The sequence below is a fragment of the Poecilia formosa genome, unplaced genomic scaffold (genome assembly GCF_000485575.1).
Source record: "Poecilia formosa unplaced genomic scaffold, Poecilia_formosa-5.1.2 Scaffold20, whole genome shotgun sequence".
Taxonomy (NCBI): Eukaryota; Metazoa; Chordata; class Actinopteri; order Cyprinodontiformes; family Poeciliidae; genus Poecilia; species Poecilia formosa.
The window spans coordinates 2687665-2709718 of record NW_006799959.1 but is presented as its reverse complement, the minus strand read 5'-3'; the positions used below and the strand labels follow the sequence as shown (position 1 = coordinate 2709718).

General features: G+C 37.5%; 1 protein-coding gene and 1 long non-coding RNA gene across 2 annotated transcripts; both read right to left on the bottom strand.

Annotated features, from left to right (window-relative positions):
• Positions 1–3444: 3444 nt before the first annotated feature.
• susd2 (sushi domain containing 2) lies at positions 3445–21556 on the bottom strand. The gene is made up of 13 exons (XM_007547449.2): positions 21409–21556; positions 20818–20966; positions 19955–20300; positions 19128–19329; positions 18604–18689; positions 18257–18525; positions 17404–17547; positions 17088–17240; positions 16032–16280; positions 14774–15052; positions 14299–14475; positions 7585–7681; positions 3445–4217 (listed from the first exon to the last, which is right to left on the bottom strand). Exons 1-13 carry the CDS (start codon positions 21474–21476, stop codon positions 4169–4171), a joined length of 2268 nt encoding a protein of 755 aa, XP_007547511.1. The 5' UTR covers positions 21477–21556; the 3' UTR covers positions 3445–4168.
• On the bottom strand, positions 5453–6937 carry LOC107835736 (uncharacterized). The gene is made up of 2 exons (XR_001661548.1): positions 5697–6937; positions 5453–5590 (listed from the first exon to the last, which is right to left on the bottom strand). It is a non-coding gene; the product is annotated as an uncharacterized LOC107835736 (long non-coding RNA).
• Positions 21557–22054: the final 498 nt, after the last annotated feature.

Below are 22054 nucleotides of genomic sequence, written 5' to 3'. Positions count from 1 at the left end.
TAATTAATCACCACCTGAGTCTGCAAACAGACGCTGCAGCTTGCTCCATTGCCTCTCTTGTAAGCACTTGACTGACAGATGAAAGTGAGGAAATTTGCAACCAGTTAGGCGATTAGACATAAAATGAGTCAGATCTGCTCTGACATAGACCTCAGATGTTGACACTCAGTCCTCTGCTGGTCTTTCAGCGGTGGAATTGTGCAAATGTACATATTTATGATTGGATAAATTGTTAAAAGGGAATATTCCATCATATTTTATTGCCAGGAAGAATCTTGACAGGATTAACATAAATAAATTACATTGTAGAAATAGTTTTTATCTTTGTTAAAGCAGAAGACATTTTAAAACACTTTATATGTACAATGAGACCTTTAGCAAACAAAATCTGCATGGTGATATTAGGAGGGATTGTGCATTGTTTAATAATACAGATGGGAGATTTTGTGGTTCTTTTATTCTTTGGTTGGGCAGCTCTTGTGTTATATCAGTGTCACATGTATTAGTGCCAGAGTTTGATACTCTGTACATAAATAGTCAGATCTCAGCACCGCATCAAGAATTTACCTACGTTTAAATTCAGTGTCACGGTTTCAGAATGAAAAAGCTAGTTCTCTGTGAGAATATAATTGGTAATAGTTTCCTTAACGTTAGTAGAAATATGTTGTATCTGATCAAGCTTGTTGGACATTAAATACATGGAAATGGAACTAAGAGCTTATCAGAGCTACTTATTTCATTCAGGACAATATTTTTAGCAAAACCTTTTTCTCAAGTAGTCTAAATTAATTCTTTAAGACACCAAATGTTGTCTTAAAGAATGAGGATGAGGAATAGTTCAGTTAAGGTTTGACTTATTCAATATAGACCAGACTCTTAAAAGAACTGTAAAGTCTTCCTTTAATTTAACACTAACAGGAAGCTCTGAAGTAGATGCTAACTTTAGCATAATTTGTTTCAAATGGCTAGCCCCAGATGTTTAGTTAGATTCTTGCAGTCTTTTTGAATCATTTCAGCCTTGCCTGTCGTCATTTCGTCTTTCTACGGAGGATCCAAAATACTGCAAGATAAACTAACTGCGGTGGAGTCACCTTCAATGCTTATGTAACCGAGTGACGACAACCAGCTTCTTTATCAGCAGCTCTGTCAACGCAACAGTTCAAAAACACCTGGGCTAGTTTCTTCTAGTCTACTTCAAAATTAGAGTTTGAAAGATTGACACACCCCTGTCCAAAACCGGGAGAGGAATTACAAGTAATCACTTGTAAAAGGAATAAAATGGAGCAAGAGACAAAACCAACCGAAGGGCAGGGATCGTTGCGTTGCATAAGCAAGGCATTTTGGAAGGCACCTTCTACGGGATTTTAAATTTCTTAAATGATAGAGCCAAAACATTTCACCTTCACTGAATGATACATTTTTATAGTATATTTTGGTTTTCTATCCACACAAAACCTCTGTTTAATATCACCATTACTCATGATTACTTATAAAAGCTCAAATGCACCAGTATATCCAGATACTTGTTTGGACATGATTCCCAAACATCATTGTCTTTGTGTTTTACTTACTTTATATTCTAATATGTTATTTAACAGTAGTTAGTTCAACAAATTACATTCCTGTCACCATGCTTAATTCCAAACTGGAAGCAATCTGATTGGCCGATGTAGATTTTAGCTTTGTGCTACCCTGGCCCTGACGATGCTCAGGCGTGGATTTGTGCGAGTTCATGTGGATGAACTGTTCTTCCTCTGACCAGCAGTCTCCAAACTTCAGAGTTTCCACCTCACAGAGCATCCCTCTCCCACAACTCCCTCACTGAGCTCCTTCAGACTAGTCAGCAGTAATTAGCAAACCCCTGGTGGAACTGCACATCTGCTGAGGCCATTATACAAACCACTTCTCAGTGAAACACTGGTAAAAGCATTGTTAAAGGGTTAATAGAGGAGCAGTTTGTGCCGACTTTCATTAAGGTGGCGTGTCAGAAAGAGCAGTTTTTAAAAAGACAGAGGCCCAATTTCAAGCATGAAATTAGTCAAATTTCTTTTAAGTCATATTTAATATATATATAGCATTTTTATAACAATTAAAGGTAACATGGCTACTTGACTGTGCTATAAAATGGCACTATAGGCCTGGAAAATACATAACACTTCTCCTTTAAAAAGAAACAAATGGTATCAAAGATGTTTTCTCTTCCACACCACAAACATACTTGACCTTTGCAAGACTGCACCAAATATGGAAAATTTGAAGGCGGAAAGAAGTTTTATTCACACACAAGAATTTATTTTCATCTGGATGGCTTTGATAGCTGCGAGCATAACTGGCATCACAAAGAGTTTCCATTGGTGTCGTTTTAGAAAACACTTTTAGATCCGTTTTGAGGTTTTTTGGCAACTGCTCTTTAATTTATCAGCTGAGGAACAGATTACTTAAATTTAAATGCATTTTTTTCATAGACACTATTTTATATAGTGTCTCATAAGCAATAGTGGTAAGAGACACTATGCTTATGTTTGCACTTAAAATCTACTGACAGAAAACTCTAATACTTTCCTAATCTTCAGATAGTATTCAGGAAGAGTTTCCCTTCACATTCACAATGACAGTCTTTTTACTAGATGGAGTGATATGCCGACAGTAACTTGATATCGCTTTCGTTGACAAACTTCACTTTGACAAGAAATATCACGCTGCTCTGATATCTCCTTACACATCTGCAGGACACATCTGTCATATCAAATGAACAAGTCAGGAAAAAAAAGCCTTCCACATTGTTTATCTCTGACCTCCTGAAACACTTTGTCCCTACTGCTATTGATTTAAGAAATAATTCCTAGTGACTGATGTGACTGAAGCAAAGTCGCATCAGACCTGGATTCATTTAAAGAATGTTGTTCAAGTTTAAAAAAACAAAAGAGTTATGTTTAATATGCAATCTGGATGCAAGCTGTGCTGCCTTGCTCTGACGTTCTTTTTGATGTTTCTTTAATTTCTTGTTGTTTGCAATGGAAAAACATCAGGAAGCAGAAAAGATGCTGCCTTCAAGTTTCATTGTCATCTTAAAGGTTAACAATAGGTAGTTGGTCCATGGAGGAGAAACAGAGCTCACATGTTGCAAAAAAAAAACTTCAAAGTGCAGCAGGCCAGGTTATTTCAATTAGTTTTTGACTTGAACTTTAAGCTGGACCCCCACCTATCACTGCCGGGGATCAGCCACAAGGGACCCTGTCACTGTTCCCTTTGACCGCACTGAGTATTTTGTTTTGTTCAAAGTAGAAGATGGGACGGAGAGGTAAAGTGATACGACGGTCTTCCTGACGGGGCGCGCTGCTGTACCCGACCGTGCGTGCCTGCAGGCTTGTAGAGGGATGATTCCTTTATCCCTGCATGAGCTCTAAACAGTAGTGTGCACCCACACACAGTGTACATACCACATGTCAAACACAGTATTATTTATTGCCTTGCTGTTTTCAAGTGTTTATAGAAACTTTCGCTCCATCATTATTTTCATGCAAATATGAAACAGAACAAAGATTCACAAACAAAGTGTCGATACGGTGTAAAGGGCTGACCTTTATGTAACACGGGGGGAGTTTTTTTTTTTTCTCTCCCTCCCTCAGTCACTCAGCAAAACTCTTCGTTTGACTGAAGCATTTGAGGCCACACAAACCCTGTGTACGAGTTCAAAGTTGTTCAACCGAAAAACGATCGGGTTCGCTTCACAGTTGACATGAGCAAGAACACATCTGGTCCCATTTTAAGCCAGCAGGGAGAAAGGAGTGTTGATGGTGAAGATGATATCGCCTTGTAGTATTTATACAACTTTCTTTCTTGACTAAATCAACCGTTTGGCCATGCAAATCTGTGATATGAAAACTTTTTTCTCTTGTTGTTTTTCTCCTCACTTTGGTTGCCACAGTTGTCACCCTACGCACCATTTGCCACAACCTGGAGTTCCTCCAGACTAAACATGGGAGAAAACATGAGGCCGAGGAGCATGCCTGAAAGTTAATGCCTCAGGCTTTTCTGATAACATCAACGGGTCAAAAGAACAAAAAAACAACAACATCCAAATGGGCAAATGAGTTTCATGTTAGTTCCAAATGCTGAGTTCAAAACAGAACGATCCTCCGTAATCCAAGAGTGCTTTGAAGGTTAATCAGGTCTGTGCTTGGGTCACCATCTCCAGAGGCTCCTCTTTTCTCTCTCTGAAAATACAAATGAAAATGTGAAAGAATCAGACATCTTACAAACAAAGAAGTTAAATCTAGAGCCACAGCTTCAGACTGCTCACTCGGATGCAAACAGGTTGTTGCAGCTTTGTTATATTTTTCTCCTGTTGTGTTTTTCAGTTGACTTGTACAAGATATGTCATATTCAAAATGAAAAAAGATTCAAGAGGTGGATTCACTTTTGAAAAACCCTTGTACTTGTAATGATTGGTGCAGTTTGAGTAAATCTATGCATTTGAATGTTCACACAGAAAGACCTGCTGGAGTGTTAGCATCCCTTTAAAAGGACAGTATCATTTAAAATCTGCTTTTTTACCTTTAAATCATATTAAAATGTTATTCCCTCATCAAAAACAAACCTGGTGTGTTGCTTTGATTCTTTCATGCATGTTTGAGAAATCCTTTAATCTCCACGGCAACCATTCAGCTGTGAAAAACGCTGCTGATAGCTGCAGGTTCCAAATTTTGGAGCTGATGCCACACAGCATGCCTCCCCCATGACTCTCCCACTCAGACCCTTCAGACTAGTTAGTAGCCATTAGCAAACATCTCATTATACAAGTTACTTCTCAGTGCAAAGCTGGTAAAAACATTGTTAATGGGTTAATAGAGGAACAATGTTGTAATGACATCCTGAAGGCAGAGTTTCAGAAAGAAAGTGACAGAGGCCCAATTTCAAGAGATTAAATTATGAAGTCAAAATTTTTTAAGTCCTATTTACTATAGTATTTTTATAACAATGGAAGAGAATATAGTTACTTAATTGTAACTATGTGGCTGAAAAACGCATAATACTGCCCATTACTTACACATTTTTTGTGAAAAAACTGAGGAAGAATTAAAAAAAAATCCAGCCTAACTTGTCGGCTCTTCTTGACGCTTTTTGCCATCATCCTCTTTGGAGCCACTCTAGAGATATTCAAATTTTAAGAAAACATTTCTATACTTGGAGATCAAAAACAATTAATCTAATGCATGATGAAAGTCTGACTGGCAGCTCCCAGAGCTTCATGTAAATTCTTGGATTAAATGGGAGGGAGACAGACTCACTCCAAATCTGCTGCTGCCCTCACTCTTTCGATTCATTTTAAACCATTTTCCACAAACACACAAAGGCCCCTCCGTCAACCTTTTGATGTGTCATTAAGCTAAATAGGAGGAGACATGATGGAAGAGTCACACACGCACAAAAAAAACACAGTATCACTTCGTGGTGCAGTGACTTTTATCCTCCTGTGGTGAGCTGCCACTCCGCCTGTTAAAACCTGCTAAGTAACCCTAGACGTGGAAAGTACCCCTGGAAGTCTGAGACACAAGGAGCACGTGGACAGGAGGCCTTCATCGTCTACCTGTTTGACACACACACACACACAGTTGTGAAGTATCAGTGCAGCTTTCCTCCAGACACGCAACCTAGACAAGATCTGAAATACAGTAAGACCCCCTGCTACTTACATCCTGCTCTGCTTCTGTTGTTGCAGAGAAGTCAATCTGTCTGCACTTGTTTGAAGAGCTCATGCATGTCAGCTAACCACTCACTCAGAGAGCATATCAGATGTCTCTGGTCACATTTTGACAACTGTAGGTGTAGCGTTTTCTGCCTAAGAGTGTCTCGGGACTCTGATGCAAGCCTGAGCATCTGCAGGGCTTCAGACATTCTCTCCTTACACCTGGCCTCCTCTGATCCAGGCATCAAAAAGGGGGCAGGTGGGTTTGCTTTTTGCCCCCATGACCCCAAAAACAAAGCAGTTTCAATTGAGCGCCCGCTTCAAGAGCCGCTGACAGTGTGAGGAGGCCTCCTAACTTTGAACATTCGTCGTTTTTTTTCCTTCTCTCCCACTAGAGTAATAAAGAGGGAAAGCCCAAATGAAGTCAGTGAGCTCATAAAACAAGCCTTTAATTTGTTTGTATTTGCCCAGGAGCTACCACTACTGTTGGCCTCTTGCTCCTCTGGACTGCAGTCATGAATATAATCCCACAGGCTATCTGGTTTGATCAGATCAGAAAGGAAATTTACGAGCAACATTTAGGAGGCCCGATTTGTTGGATATGAAATGAGCAGGTGGGATTCATCATTGTCTTTGTACATCTCTGCTTGCACAGCAAAAAGGTGTGCTGGAGCGGAATGGGAGGGTAGGAAGACGTCTCGCTATGTACCAGTTTTCATAAGATAACAAACCGCTCTGACTTTGAACGTATACAGCCGAATGAAAGATATACGGCCGTCTATAGCTGAAACACGCCATCCTTTGTGACTTTACAGCTCGTTAAAGTTGGGAAACTATGCGGTGATGGTTCATATATATATAGAGAGAGAGACACAAAGAATTAAAGGTCATGTGAAAGTAGATTCAACTTTAATTATAGAAAAGTATGAAAATGTTGTTATTTTTTTAATATCCAACAAAACCAAGGGTGACAATAAGCCAAGATGAACTGAATGCAATGGCTTGTGCTCATTTTGCAGGGTTAAGATTGTTATTATAATGATTAAGTTCAGGACTGATTGCATCTGGTTTTGTTGTTTGTTTCTTTTTGTTCTATTAGATTTTGCCAGATTTTTTCGTTTATCGTAGTTTTGGGGTTGCTGTATTAGTTTATTCATTTGTGCTACTTTCTTTATCTTTGTGATTAGTTTGTTAGATTTCACTTTTCCAGTTTTGTGTCCTAAAGTCTAGAGGATCATCAGGATGTTTGTTTTTTTCACCAATGTACAACAAACCTTTGTGTTCTCTTTCGTTAGCCGTGGTTTTCACTCTGGAGCTGTTCCTCAGATGCCAAGAATCTTTCTTATTGTTAAATCATGAACTCTAACTTTAAAATGAGGCCAGCAAAACCCAAAGTTGCTTTTTTTGCCTCATAAATTATCCATCTCAGATGTTTTTTTCTACAGAGTATAGCTAGTAAAAATTCATTTGTACCCATTTCCCTGGTTTTTGCTTTAATAATAAAAGCAGTCATTTTATTTCCTTTGTTAGAGATTATCTTTGTCTTGAATTGTTGAAAGTTTGCTTATCTGAAAAGTATCAAAAAGTGAAAGAATGTGTTTTTGCAGCAGTGTTCTGAAGTAAAAAATTTTAAATGAAACCAGAAAACAAACTCTATCAATGTCTAGATTTTAGTGACCTTTTTTGTGCAGTGATTAGACAAAAAAAGGTCAAGAAGTCCCAAACCCAAAGTTGCATATTGTTCTGCGAATCACTGTGTGCATATTACTGAGGGCAAAAGGTGACTGTGGATCCAGTCTAGAGTAATATATATATGTTGTTTGTAATGCTACATTTTAGAGCAACAGAGACAGATTTTTGTCTATTTTTGGGGGAAAAAATGGTTTACAACCTACCTGGTTTGCTTTCTGTTGTGTAGTTTTATTATTATTACCATGGTGACCAGTGCTGAGAAGGATCCAAAAGCCCCAAGAAAGAACCCCACTTTATCATCTGTAAAAAAAACAACAACGTTGATATTAGTAACGGTTGTTCATCCTGCATGACTGAAATACAAATAAATTAAACAAAAAAACAAAAAAACCTAAAGGGCCACCAGGAAAGCACCTATTGGAGATTTACAGGAAAAAGGATGCTGACTAAAGGCTGCAGGGTAAAATCCATCATGTAAATTAATTAGTAAGCCTAACACAGGTTAATCATTGTACGATGAGAGATGGATTGAAAGTGCTGCCAACAGTCAATGACAGCCCAGTAACATTTAGTTTGATTCCTAAAGTTTCAAAGATTACTGTGAAGTTTAAGGTGAAGCATCCTCCTGCTTTGTATTTTTATTTTTATTTTTTTTACATTTCTTGTCATTTTATAACTTGTTGTAGTTGGAGAAATGGACATGCGTACGGGTAAGGCATGTTTGGTTTTTTGTAATTTTCTGATTTATAGTTATTGCATGTTGTCTCGTCTTTCCCATTCTGCAGCTAAGTGATCTGGAAATGACAGAATCAACCTTCTCATCTACTTTCCCACTGATGCATTTTTAAAATGTATATTTCTATATTTTCCTATTTGTTTGTAAAATTGTTATAGTATGCAATATTTGTAGCATCAGAAATTTTTCTGAAAACAATTATTTCTTTAAGATGAAACTTCTTTTTCTAATTTTAAACCATATCCCAACTGCAGGGTTGATTTCTTGAAACTGTCCTATGTGAGATTAGGATGCTGCAGTAAAAAACCTAAACTTATTTTTATGTGTTAAAAGGCAATAGTTGTGAAAGCCAGTTTGGTCTATTTATCTTTCCTTAATATACCTTCCCTTTTCAAGAATGCAGGACTAGACGAAGCTATTATTGTTACACTGTGAACTTTAATGCTGACTGAGTGATTACTCAACGCACCGCAGGAATTAAGCTAATAATTACACCAAACAGTCTGTCAAACACCGCCCTCTTTGCCCAGACCAGTTAGCTAGCTAAGATTACAAACGGTTTTTTTGCACTCATAAAAGTTGCCAAGAAGCAAGTCAGATCCCACCTTTTTTCCAAGTAATCATGTGTACTCCCTGAAACTGTTAGAACCAGCTATTTCCCATTTTCCTACATCACAAACAAATCCAGCAAGTAGACTTTAATAAAACACAACACACAGTACTCAGCATTAAAAACAGATGTTTGCACCTGATATGTTTTAGCAAAGAATCGTGGCTAATCAGTATGTCCTGATATTAACAAAATAAAATAACCAGTCATCACTGATTTTCATCATTTCTGTTGTACCATCAGCGCTCCAGTTACAACAGCAAGTAATCTCATTTCCCTGACTGTGAAATATAGATAGTGCATATTAATTACTGACTCATTCAGGGCATAGATTAGAATCCATTTGCTAACATTTATTACTAGATCTGCTTTTTTTCAGGAGCTGATTCTTTAAATTTAAATGGAGAGCAATTACATTTATTTATCTTCCCAAAATCATGACTAACTTGGTGCAAAAGATCTTTTTTTTTATCTCCAGCTTATCAGAGTTACATTTAAAGAGTGCAGATTTTCTGAGGTGAAACATAAAACAATCAGTTTTCATGAAGGTAAAACCCAACTATGCAAAACAGAGTCAGGTGTGTCTGTTATAGATACCAGAAGAGATTAAAATAAAACTAAATACCAAGTTTGAAGGATTCTTCCAGAACTGTTCGTCACATATGTTGCTACTTCTTAAAAGAAAGTATTTAAGAAGGTCATGTCATCCATCAATATACTGAGACTGCTTAGAGGTAATTAGAGAATAATAAGAGAAAAAACTGATGTACATGATAATAAAAACGCAGACTGGCAATATGGAAAACAATAATCTGAAATACACGTTCACACAAAACAAATCCTAGAAGTTTCTAAATTAGCCAGTTTTGCTAAAAAAAAAAAAAATACCAATAAATATATCAATTTTGACCAACCTGGTGATTCCTGAAGATTTTGGCACTAATCTTACAAGATGCACCAGATATTAATGGACTTTCTACATGTGGAGAACTGACACTATCTTAACATCCGGCTTTTTCCTCCTGGCTTCGCTCAAAGTTATCCCATTACTCCTGTGAGCCTTTTATGAAAGTTAAAACTGAAATATCTGCATTTCTGTCTCATGTCATGGTTTCAGGAACATGCACAGCATTCAGAAAACCCACATCTGGAATGAAATCATACTCAGGTATTCATATTGTTGTCAATAGGTGCAATAGATCAAACATTTGCAATTGATGCACAACATTTGCTTGTACATGTTACGGTACTAAACTCTGGAAACATTCCTGTCTGGGGCCTGATTTCTGACTGCAGACAAGGTTGATCTTGTCCATGGACAATCCTTAGCTAATAATTACACCAAACAGCCACAACAATTTACACTCTGGAAGATCCAAAAACTTCTCAACTTTTTAATGTTGTATTGCTATTATATTAATCATCGCCTCAAATTCAGGCTGGAGGAATTCAACCACCCCTCCACGCAAGAGGAGTTAATCTAACTTCACTTATCATTAATCAAAGGCATTTATAACTTTGAAGTGAAGGAATTCAGTGTTTCAGCATTTTTGCAGTTTCCTGAAAGTTTCTTCCAGATTAGTTGAGGATGAAAACTGAATGCTGCTTCTCCATATTTGCTCCTGACTCTGGTTCAAGACTCTGACCTGAACTTTGACTGGTGGGCAAATCAATGTGTTTAATGAAAAACACATGGATGATCGTCTCAGGATCTTGTTGGGACACTAGTCCTTCAATCCTGGAAACGTTCTTCAGGTGACAATAGACCGACTAGTAATTGTTTTTATGCGTCTCTGAAGGTTCATCACCACACCCAGATTCCAGGCCAGGTCATCAGCTTCACTCTTATCTGCATAGTTATTGCAACTAATCTTATTACTTGTTATGGTCTGAGATAGCACAAACATGCATATATTTAATAGGAGAATGAAAAAAAGAAAATAATATGCATGATACATGATTCCAAACTGTCGATATGAAACTGCAAGTAATGATAATAATCATTTCCAGTGTTTATCTTCCAGGACATTTGAAAGAAATGCATTTTTGCTCTTTTCAGGAAATGAGAGAGATTAGAAGTAAAGTTGATTTTTCTCTCTCTCTCACTTAGTACAGTGCATCTCTACTGAGAGCTACACCCGGGGTGGATCTCACCCTGCATGACTTATTTTCATTAATTCAACTATCTTTGGAATTTGAAACAGGTTAAGTGGAGACATCAGTCAAACAACGCTCGTCATAAAGAGCTTAAACAAATCCAACTCCAACAAGACAAAAGAAAACAACACAAAGTCAACAAAAACAAGATTCTGCACCTGCACCTGGCCTCACTCATTGGGTTAAGGTTCATTCTCAGACATGTCGCAAAGATGCATCAATAAAATGCTAACCAGACGCATTAATTTTCTTGGAAAATCAAGAAAATTAATTTAAAAAACAAAAGTGGAGGTTATTTTCTGAAGCAGAGACTTTCACTGACAAACAAAATGACGTGACTCAAGTAACATGACTAGTTTTAAAATCACTTGATGTCCTTGGTTGGTATTTCAAACAAAGCTTTTTTTACATAAAAGTTCAGTGATTCATCATTGGAAGCATAATAATTATTGAAAATACACAGAGGCGTTGTTTTGAACCATTTGTACCCGACTGGCAGACCATTTTATTTCTACATATAAAGCTGAAACTAGCAGCTTACATACACTTAAACCATTTGGAAATGAACATAGATAGTAGAGCTGTACTTCAAAAGAAAATGTCAGGTAGTTCTGCATTGGCATAAAAACACAAAGCATGTTTTTTAAGTTTTAGTCAAATACAATTTCTAAAAATATGTATAAATTTTTTTCCACCTTGCAATACACTATTTTGCATTGTCCCATCACATAAAACCTCAATAAATATATTATGAAATGTGTGCCTCTAATGCAAAAAATGGTTAAAAAGTTAATTTTCTTTCTTTATTCGGTAAAACCAGAGGCTACAAATACTTTTTCAAGGATTATGCTGCGACAATCAAAACTCGTGCATTGTGCCCAGTTGTCTGTTCTCCTTCCACTTCAACTATGGTGAAAACAGAGGTTGAGTCCAGCTGGATTTCTATGTAAAACAGACAAAAAGGAGTTTAAATCTAAACCTTAATGGATTTTGTCACAGTGTTTTGAGTTGATGTGTGATGATTTTGTCAACCTACCGACTTAAATACAATCAGGATTTTATTGAAGAGTTTCTCTCCTAAATGCTGCAGAAACCGAAGTAAAGGTTTCATTCATAATTTTAGACCAACTTTCTGAATGGGAGAAGATTTATTGAGAGTTCCTATGTAATAAAATGCTGATTACAGTGATCACAGATAACAGGAGTGAAAATATACATATAAATAAGCTGCAATGACAAGGTTGAAAATGGTATGCAATTATATAGGCTTATTGATATGCTACCTGGAGCATGATGTCATGATCTACGTAGTTTTTAAACTTAGTTTCACATCATAAGGGAAAACAATCCCTAAGTTCAAGTAGAGGCTGTGAATTTAGTTCACAGTCTTGACTATAAAAGTGAATTAATTTAACTTCTCCAAACCAAGCCATCTTCTGGGAAATGTGAACTTGCACAGCACTGTTTGTACTCACTGTCAACTCTTCTGACAAGCAGCAGCGGCTCATTAAAGTGACTGAGAAGGAGTCAAACTGGAAGTGGTGGTATTTATTGTTCAATGGCACATCCTTTTCAACTTAATTACGACTTCTTTTGAGCCTACAAATCGTGCCGCAGTGATTCATATGAGGGAAAGAGAAGGAGGGCTGCTGCTGCTCAGTCTGTATTTAGCGTTGTTTACTTGGCTGGAGGTCACATCTGAACGGTGGAGGAAAAGGAAACAACTCCCGCAACACCTGCCACTGAGCTCCTCAGGCCATGTTGACAGTCGTTAGCCCCGATTTGTGTAATGAGAGCCATAGAGCGAGAGCAATCATTGTCACATACTGTAGCTAAAAACGTCTGCCATCGTCTGTTAATGGGAGTAAACTCAGTTCCTCTTGGGGAATTTTATAATCACGCGACTGTCTTGGTATAGATGCATGCAGTTAAACTAAGATGAATATTTATTGGTGAAGAGCACGTCATGAACGCAGGAATTAGACAAATGAGTCCAACTTAGATTGAAATCAGATGTAGGTAATTTCAAGTTTTCAGAGTTTCATCCGATGAATAGCAAGAACGTAAAAGAAAAAAAAATAACTGAATAAAAACACACACAAATAAAAACAAAATAAAATCTGAGAAATACTGCCATCTGCTGGCCAGATTGAAAAAGTATATCAGCGTTCTGTGAGTTTGTGGTCAGGGTGAGGACTAAAAAGCCATTTCAGAGACCCAGATGTTTCTAATTCACCAACACAGCGCAAATCTAAGCTCAAAAGCTTATAGTTTATTTCAGGGGTGTCCAAAGTGTGGTTCCGGGGCAATTTGAGGCCCTTGGAACAATTTCATGTGACCCCCCACTGCAGTTCAAGAAGAAGGTGAGCACTTTTGTGTGTTTTTTTTAGTTTGAGTATTCCAATGACAAATTTAATACTTTAATGGAAATGTTAGGCAGAAAGTATTTTTCTTTTAATTTTATTTTCATAGTAAGAAGAACTACCCCGCCTCTCGCCCGGAACGTTAGCTGGAGATAGGCACCAGCACCCCTCCCGACCCCACTGAGGGACAAGGGTGTTCAGAAAATGGATGGATGGATAGTAAGAAGAACTATAAACATCCAGTGACTTTTTACTCAAAAACAAAAACAAAAAAACACCAGAGCATTAAAAGGTTTTCTGAAGAAAGTTTTCTCTTTTTTGCTGGGAATACACCAAAAGATTTTCTTGAACAAAAAAAAAAGACAATAAAATGACAAACATTTTTCCCACTTTGTTTCATTAAAAAACACTGCATGTCCAAGTTATTGCGTAGCAGATTAAAAAAAATGTTTGGCCACTGCTGGCTTAGTTGCCAGGTGGGTGTGGTTATGCTGATGTGTGCCTGTTTCTAACTGGTTCAAAATGCAGCAGCACAACTTCAGACAAGAAAGCTCTATCCATTGCAAAAGTAAAGACTATTCTAAAAGTTTAGTTTTGATGAGATAAAGGTCTTTCAAAGTCTGGCAAAATTAGAAAAGTCTTCATTTTAGCAATAACCCTTAATTGGAAAAGTTAGTTTTGGAAAATGTGTTCAGTTTTAGTTTTTCAAATGAAGATGCTTTTTCAAATTACAAAGTCAGATTTTGCTAAAGACATTTTGAAAGTGTCCAAAGGCTCAAGAGTAAACAGTGTTGGTTTTGGTCATTTAGTTTGAGAAAATGAATTGCTATTCAAAGTCAGTGAAATTAGGTGAGATGCTTGTTTAGGATGGAACTAAGGAAGACAATTAAGAGAAGAAAAGCTGACCAAGAATACATCCCTGTGGAACTCCACAAGGGAAAGCTGAGGTACTGAATGAGTGAAGCTGAAGTCTTTCAGTTTGGTTTAAACATGTTGTGCAGCCACTGTCTTCAAAAGTTGACCTCAAATCAGGGTTTTTACCCGAATTTACCTGTAATACAGTAGGGCTGCTCCCCTGTCCATGTCCCCTCCTGCAGACAGGTGCGCTCTGTTGACCTGTACAGTATGTAGCCTTCATTGCAGGTGAAGCTCAGGGTTTTCCCCTCCAGGTAATGTGTTCCATTCTTCTTCCCATTCCTGGGTGTGGAAAGCCAGCCACATGACACCACTAAGGAGCAACAATATGTCAAGAAGTCATCAGCCGGTGACAAGAAGCGAATATTTAAAGAATTGATGCTTCTGTTCTATAAAGCGACAATGACTGTGTTCACCTTACAAAAGCTAGCAATGTCATTTCAAAAATTGCTTTCATCTTTTATCAAGAAGAAAAAGAAAAACATTATTACTGATAAGTAATATTTGACCAATTGAGTTAGGAATAAAATGCAAACAGTTTTCTCTTGCTTTTGCCCATGAGCTGAAGGAAATTAAAGATAGGCAGACAATGATCTTGTGACATGTGGTACCTGGCTTCAGGGCTTCCATTAAGGCCTGATGATGTTGATGGGCCCTGAGTGTGGCGTTTCCCACCGCCAGGCTCCGAGAGATAAGGGTATCATGTATACAGAAATGCGCCCCTTCTCCCAAACACATCGACAACATGTCTGCTGCCAAGGGGTCATCGGGTTTCAGAGGCAGAGAAAAGGCCGGAACAAAAGCAGGGTCGTGGCTTAATGGAAAAAAGTATGAATCCAAAAGGTAGTGGGAGTCATAGGTGAAAAGGGAAGACATGTTTGATATGTTCCCTGGAGGGAAAAAATGAACAATATCACTGAGGTTGTTTGGGATTTTTGGTTACTGAAACAAATTACAGGTTTTAGACGACAACCAACTTCTAAGGAACAACATGAACGTACGATTTTGTAGTTAAAGTATTGGGTGAACTGAATCACTATTTATCCTAAATTAAATTATGCCTTTGCAGTATAAACAAATAATAGTAATTAGTTAGTAAAAAGGATTACTGTGGTTAATTATTATGTTGGGTTGAGGCTAAGCGAAGGCAATGTAACTGAAACCAGACATAATCTGAAAAGATTAGCAACATTTGCTTGTGTCTTTTATTGGATGCCTTAGCAAAGATGTGTGAAAATCCTGAAAATAAATCAATACTTCACTGTAGAATAATTAAAAACTAAAAAAGAGCTGCAATTCTCTGCTTTGGAGGTTTTTTTCCTTACTTCTCCCCATATTTGAGAATAACTCAAATCATCATCAAGTCTTGCTTTTCAGTTTTAAAAGTACCTTGATTATAGGCAAGTTTACCTATTTTTCTATTGACATTACGTGACTTATGTAGATCAGCACACAGATTACATATTTTTTGGTTACCTCATCCATAACGGACACTTTTGGATCCTGTTCTTCTGTTACAATATTTGGTCTAATTCAACATTAAAACTCATTTAACAAGTAAAATATGTGAAATAGGATAAAAGTTGCTCAAGAACGGTGCCCTGAACTACACCTCACTGAAAAATGGCAAAAAATAAAAAATAAAATGGACAGGCAGAGGAAATAAAACAATAATATGGTTTTTCTAAAAAATTTTTGTTGTCTCTAAGTTTTTATCAATAATTTAATACAATCAAATCACTGAATTATTGAACAACTCCATGTTTTGAAGTTCCTATTTTTTTTGTTTCCATGTTATTTTACAGAAATGAATATTTGTGCTTAGTCTGATTGTTGGTATACGTAAGTTCAACAGTTGCCAACACTCACATGCAGCTCCAAAGGTAAAGATTTCCTCCTGCGTGGCGTTAGCTGATATGACCTCTCCAGACCGGGTCGTTAAGTCGTCGGATGGATCAGAGTTCATCCAACCGAGGAGACCCAGGCTGTGGTTGGAAAACTCCACTGGAAGCAGGACGGTAGCCGTCATGGCGCCTTCATGCAGACGGAGCTCCACAGCAGCACCAGAGGAGAAAATTACTGTCACATTCTGAGGACTGGGAGCAAATACAAAAACACCTAAAAGAAAATAAGATTCTGATTAAAATCTGGATACATAATTACTGAATTAGCATCTTAAATGTACAAACTAAACACCTGTAATGACTTACAGTTACTGCACGTTTGTTGATGAATAGCATAGATCAACAGTATTGATCAGGCTACAGTAAGAAAGATTTTAGACACATTTGCATTCTTGTCAGACTTCGAACTTATCAAAATCCATCACTAACAGCTGGATTTGAAGCAAAAACTGCTTCACACACAAATATATTTAAATAATATTTAAAGCACAAGACTTAAGACAGAAGACAGTTATATTTTTATATAATTTCTCTATAAGTTTTCTAAGTTTAGGTCAATTTTATAACAACAGAAAGCAGGTAAATATTTAGCGCTGCCTCACTTAAAGAACCAGAGTGAAATACTGCCATCTGCTGGCAAGAAATAGGATCTACATCTGTAGGAAATCAACAACAAAAATCCAATTAATCTTTGCCACTTATCAAAATTGGAAAGATGAGAGAACACGGCATTCATTTAATGCAGATATATGTTGACCTTTGTCATTCAGAAAGTAGCAGCAATAAAATAGCTACTCAATAATCAGAAATAATCAAAAAGTTGTGGCTGAAAAAAAATTGGAAAAATGGATAAAAGCAGCTGGAAAATTGTTAATGTTCATCACTGCAAGTCTTGCTCCTAAAGCATATGGCTTTGTATTATTCCCTAAAGCATAAGACTTATTGCTTTAGAAAGTAGATGTTATTACTGCAACACCTTCCTGATTCAGCAGGAGGTCAAAATAAATTTTAAGCAGCCCACCTTGCAGATCCATCCATCTTTGCTCAGTAAAAGGCAGAATCTTCTGGTTCCTCAGCACCTGAAGATGGTCGCCAGCAGTTCGTACCTCGATGACATCAGAAGAGTTCTCCTTCATGACCACTGATGACAGCTGGGCAGCTTTGACTAAGGTCCCTTATTGATAAACACAAACATCCTTTTTGTTCTCGAGTTAAACCATGATTTATTGACGCTTGGATCTGGGCGATTTTAAATAATAAAGGGAATAATGTTCAGTGATTCTGGTCATCTACAATCAGTTAATGCCATTTCACTTTCCTTTCTTAGAAAGACTTACCATTCTTAAGTTTCAGCTGTTCTGTCCTGGTCTGAATACTCAGGTTTTTGTCTGTTGACAGCAACAGGTAATATTCTCCTCTGCCGTTGAAGGTGTAGCTGAGGCCGTCAAATGTTATAAAATGCAGATTTCCGAAGACAACACCTGCAAGACAGCAAGAAATCAATACTGATAAGCTTATAGTGACAATTTGGCACAAATAATTCTCCCCTCCCAATCTCCAGCTTGTGTTGTGTGATATATTTTCCACTTATTGGCTCAGCGTTGAAATCTGTAACTCATTTACTCCTCCACACTGATCTGGGTTTACCCGCTCCTCTTATGTCCTGTTGAAGAAAATGTTTGCATAAAAGCAGAATCAGTCTGACTGTGATTAACCGGTTAATGAGAATATAAGACTCAGAAGCCAAAATAAAAACTGCAACAAGATTAAAACAAAATAAAAAGTCAAATTGAAGAAAAAGTTGATGAGCAAAAGGATTAAAGCTCATTGTGAAGTAAAAAGTCACTGTTCTCTGACATTGAGCCATTCTGTGATGACTGTGAGAGCAAATACCACAGAACAAAAAATTTAAACAATGATTTATAACATGATGCAATCACTTTCATTTAAAAGAGAAACAGCACTTTTTCCGACTGCTGCAACAATACCAGAGCATAGGTTAAAGTTACAATAATAACAGCTAAGTTTGACTTTCTTGTGAGAAAGAAAAATGTTCAGCTTCCTGTTTTTTAGCCAGCTGACTGACAGTGAGAAAACCGGCTTTTCTGGCTTTTTATTTAAAAACTAACCCTCAGGAATTAGTTTTTTCACATAAACCGCCATGCACTTCTGATTTACTGAAGGTTCAACCTGCTTTGGGTGGCTGGTATCTGCGACATCCACTGGAAGGCCGACGGTTCAGGTAGACGTGGCAGAGGTCGCTCCACAGGCAGCAGTAGCAGAAGCTCGTCACGTCGTGAAGCCAGTGGGAGAACCCAGGAACCCGAGGGGGCTCCCCGTACGGCGGGGAGCCCCAGTCATGAGCACGGTCCGGGGTGCTGCCGCCAACCGAGTCCCCCGTCAGGACCAGAGCACCTGTGTTGTCATAGCAACACTGCTGCCCTGATCCGTGACTTGAACTGCAAATTTAAGGAGACATTGGAGTTTCTCAGATTTAAAGGTTATTCTGTGATTTTTTTTTTCTTTGCGTCTCCTACCTGGCCTGAACGGCTCTGACACAGTGGACACTACCAGGGTGGTACGTACAAACACTGCCCGTCTCAATGTTACAGCTGTAATCAGTCTGACATAAAAAAAAAAACATTGAAATTGTAAAAAATAACTTGAATGTCTTTATGTATTCAAAGCAAAGTTATCAAGATAAATAAAATATAGCTAAATTGTTTTGATTAGACAAAATAATCACATTTTATTGCTATGGAAGAGGATTGGGACTGCTGGGGGGGGAAATAAATCTGACATTTTTCTTATAATTCTGTCTTTTATCTAAAAATATCGAGGTTAAATTCTGACGAAAAAAGTCAGAATTTTCGGGAAAAAAATATTCTGAGATTAAAGTCAGCATTTTGAGGAAAAAAAGTAAAAATCCTGGAATTAACATAAAAATTCTGAAATTAAAAACAAAATTCAGAGGAAAAAATGACAGAATTCTGAGTTCAATTCTGAGAAATAAAAGTTTTCTTATGTATCCTCTTCCATAAATTGTTGTGCATAGACCTACATGAAACCTTCCTGTGTCTGCGCGGGCCTGAGCCAGTGAACAGGGACAGTCGATGAGCTCGTCCAGGAAGTCAGGCAGCTTCCTCTCCAGGTCGTCCCACTGCAGACACTTCCTCTGAGCCCAGGCTGACGGATCGTCTCTGAAGGACTGCTCCAGGTGCCAGGCCAGAACATGGCCTCCACTCCACAGGGACTGGACATTCCTGGGAAGAAATATCAGTTTAAAATAGCCTCTAAGAAAACAGTTCAAACTATGGTTTAAACATTTAGTTCAAGGTTCTGGAAAACCAGAAATTAATTGGATAGATTTTTGTATTTTATCAGATAAAAAAAAACACATTGTATTAATAATGATGTGAGAATATGTGACATTCTCACCTGTACTAAAAACTAACAAAAATATCAAATATCAACAATGAAACCAGTAAATGCTGGCATATTTCATATTTATCCCATAAAATATTAGATCATGTAGAGAAATATTGGTAAATGCTGTAAAGATCTTTTCCTGAATTTATGCAATGCATATACTAATATTTATTAGTCTAGTTATTTAACCTGTAATTCAGACTGAAAAAAAGAATGGAGCTCAAACTTTAAAAAATTGAGTTAATTTGTTACACAGAAATAAATTTGTCAAGCTTACTTTAGTAGTTAAATATAGTTAACATAGTATTTTCCTATTCCAGTAAATGACCAGTAATTAAATGCCTTTTCACCCTTCTAAAAAGCATGGAGAAACATGAAACGTGAAATTTAACAGCATTTACAAATACACATCCTGTCAAATACAATACTGTCTAGAAGCTGGAGATGTATTGTGGATACCTTTCTCCCTCTGATGTAGAACTGGCGGTGATTCGAATATTCCCCAATTCCCACATGGAAAACTTTTCTCTGGGTTGAGGAAAGAAGCTGAAGTCACCTGTGTTGGAAATATTCCTGCCGAGAGAGTAGAGGTAACTAATCTCTGCCTGCAGAGAGGACGACCCTGCAGTGCTCCTGCTGACCTCTCTGTAACCCCACAGCTCTACATTGACTCTTTTGGATTCGGTTAAAGAGCTGTTCCAGGTCATCGTCAGCTGTCCGGCCATGTTCGGAGTGCCATAGTTCTGCCACAGTGTTGAATTCACAAGGGTGACTTCAAATGAGGGATCTGCTTTACTGGGATGGACTGACAGAAAAACAGAGTTAATTAGTGAATAAAAATTCAAAAAAGAAAACATGCTAATATTGCTGGAGCAAAGTGCAGCTTATTTTCATCAACAGCATTAATAATATGTAGGAAAGGATTCATAAAACTGTGCAAAGTGATGCAAAATATACTAAACTCGGCAAGGAACATTTAAACAAAAATGCAAGTACATTTCTGCAAGATCCTATAAAAGTTTCATGAGATCCCAGTTTACTTTGTCCAAGATTTCAGACATTCTGCTTCTGAGCGTTGTAAAACCAGAAAGATACAACGAAGAACACTGTGCCTCACAAGTGACATAGGAGGAAAGGAAACGTGAAATACTTTTGCAAGATCTCACAAAAGTTTTGCAAGTCCCAAGTTACTTTTTCCAGTGGCGAGTTGTAAAAATAATTGCATTAAAAAAAGCACTTGCAAAACATTCAGATTTTTAAGACCACATAAAAAGAGGTACAAGCAAATCAACAAGAAAATCTTCATAGGTTTTTTGTTTTACCTGACAAATACTCTCCTGATCTGTTGAAATTTGTACCATCTGTAGAGACATCAAACGATATCCAGCCCGTCTCGTACAACAGAGGAGATATGCAGTACGGATGACCTTCCTCATCAATAATCCCCTGTTGTTCAATTTCACCCTTGAATCTGCAACAAAGTCAGACAAACTTGGATTTATTTGACCTGTCGACTGGTGTTGCAACACTTTTTGTTCCATTTCCATCTCAGTTTGCCATCTGTAAACAGAAAACACCTCAAAATATGTAGCTTTTGCATGAGAGTCAATCATTTAAACAAACGAGATGTCAGTAAATTAAGTTCATGTTTAAAAGTTAAATATACAGGAAGCTAAATGCAGCTTTTTTTACACTTAAAAAATGTATGTTTTAAAAAAAATTTAAACATTCTTCAAGAATCTCCTTTGATTACTAAACTCAGATTGACTGAAATGCTATCCTTTAATTTAAGGCTTCATGTATCACTAGTCTGCAATGATTTTACAGGATCCTGTAACTCTGATACATGTAACAGAATACTTATCAATAACGAGTGCACACAATTGTGATTTTTGGTGTTTATGGTCTCAAACCTGCAGAGAAGTCGGCCATCAGGAGGAAGAGTCAAACCGAGGATCTGAAGTGCTCTTCCTCCCAGCATGGAGCTGGAGTAAGGTGAGACCTGGAAGCAGGACTGGTTGGAGTCTGAACAGCAGTTTGTCAAAATACTGCTGCATGTTAGACCTGATCAAAACATGTGAATAATCAGAACGCTTTTTGAAAAGGAAGACCGGATTTGATAAAGCATGAATTTATGCATCCATTTAAGATAAATCCTTGATTAAAAATACTTTCAGACAATTTTTCACAAATAGCATAACATACCTGATGTTTTAGATGAGAAGAAAGTCAGAATTGTCCAGATAAAAAGGAGCTCTCTCATGTGTGAACCCATGTTTTGGTTTGGGAACACTGAGTAAACACTCATGGCTGACTGAGTCTACCCTTGAAGGAGACTCCAACAGAGATGCAAAGTGTATCAAAGGTCTTTCAAAGTAACAAACAATCCAGATCACATGAGTCAAAGTTAATAGGTTCTAGTAATGATTTAACAGATGTTAATTTTAAGCCGTGTTTAAGCAGGATTTGCTCCCTCTTTGTGTGCCGACACGACACACATTCTTTAAATTTCCAGAGATTTGCATGCATGTGATTGCTGTCACACTTTTAACTTTAGTT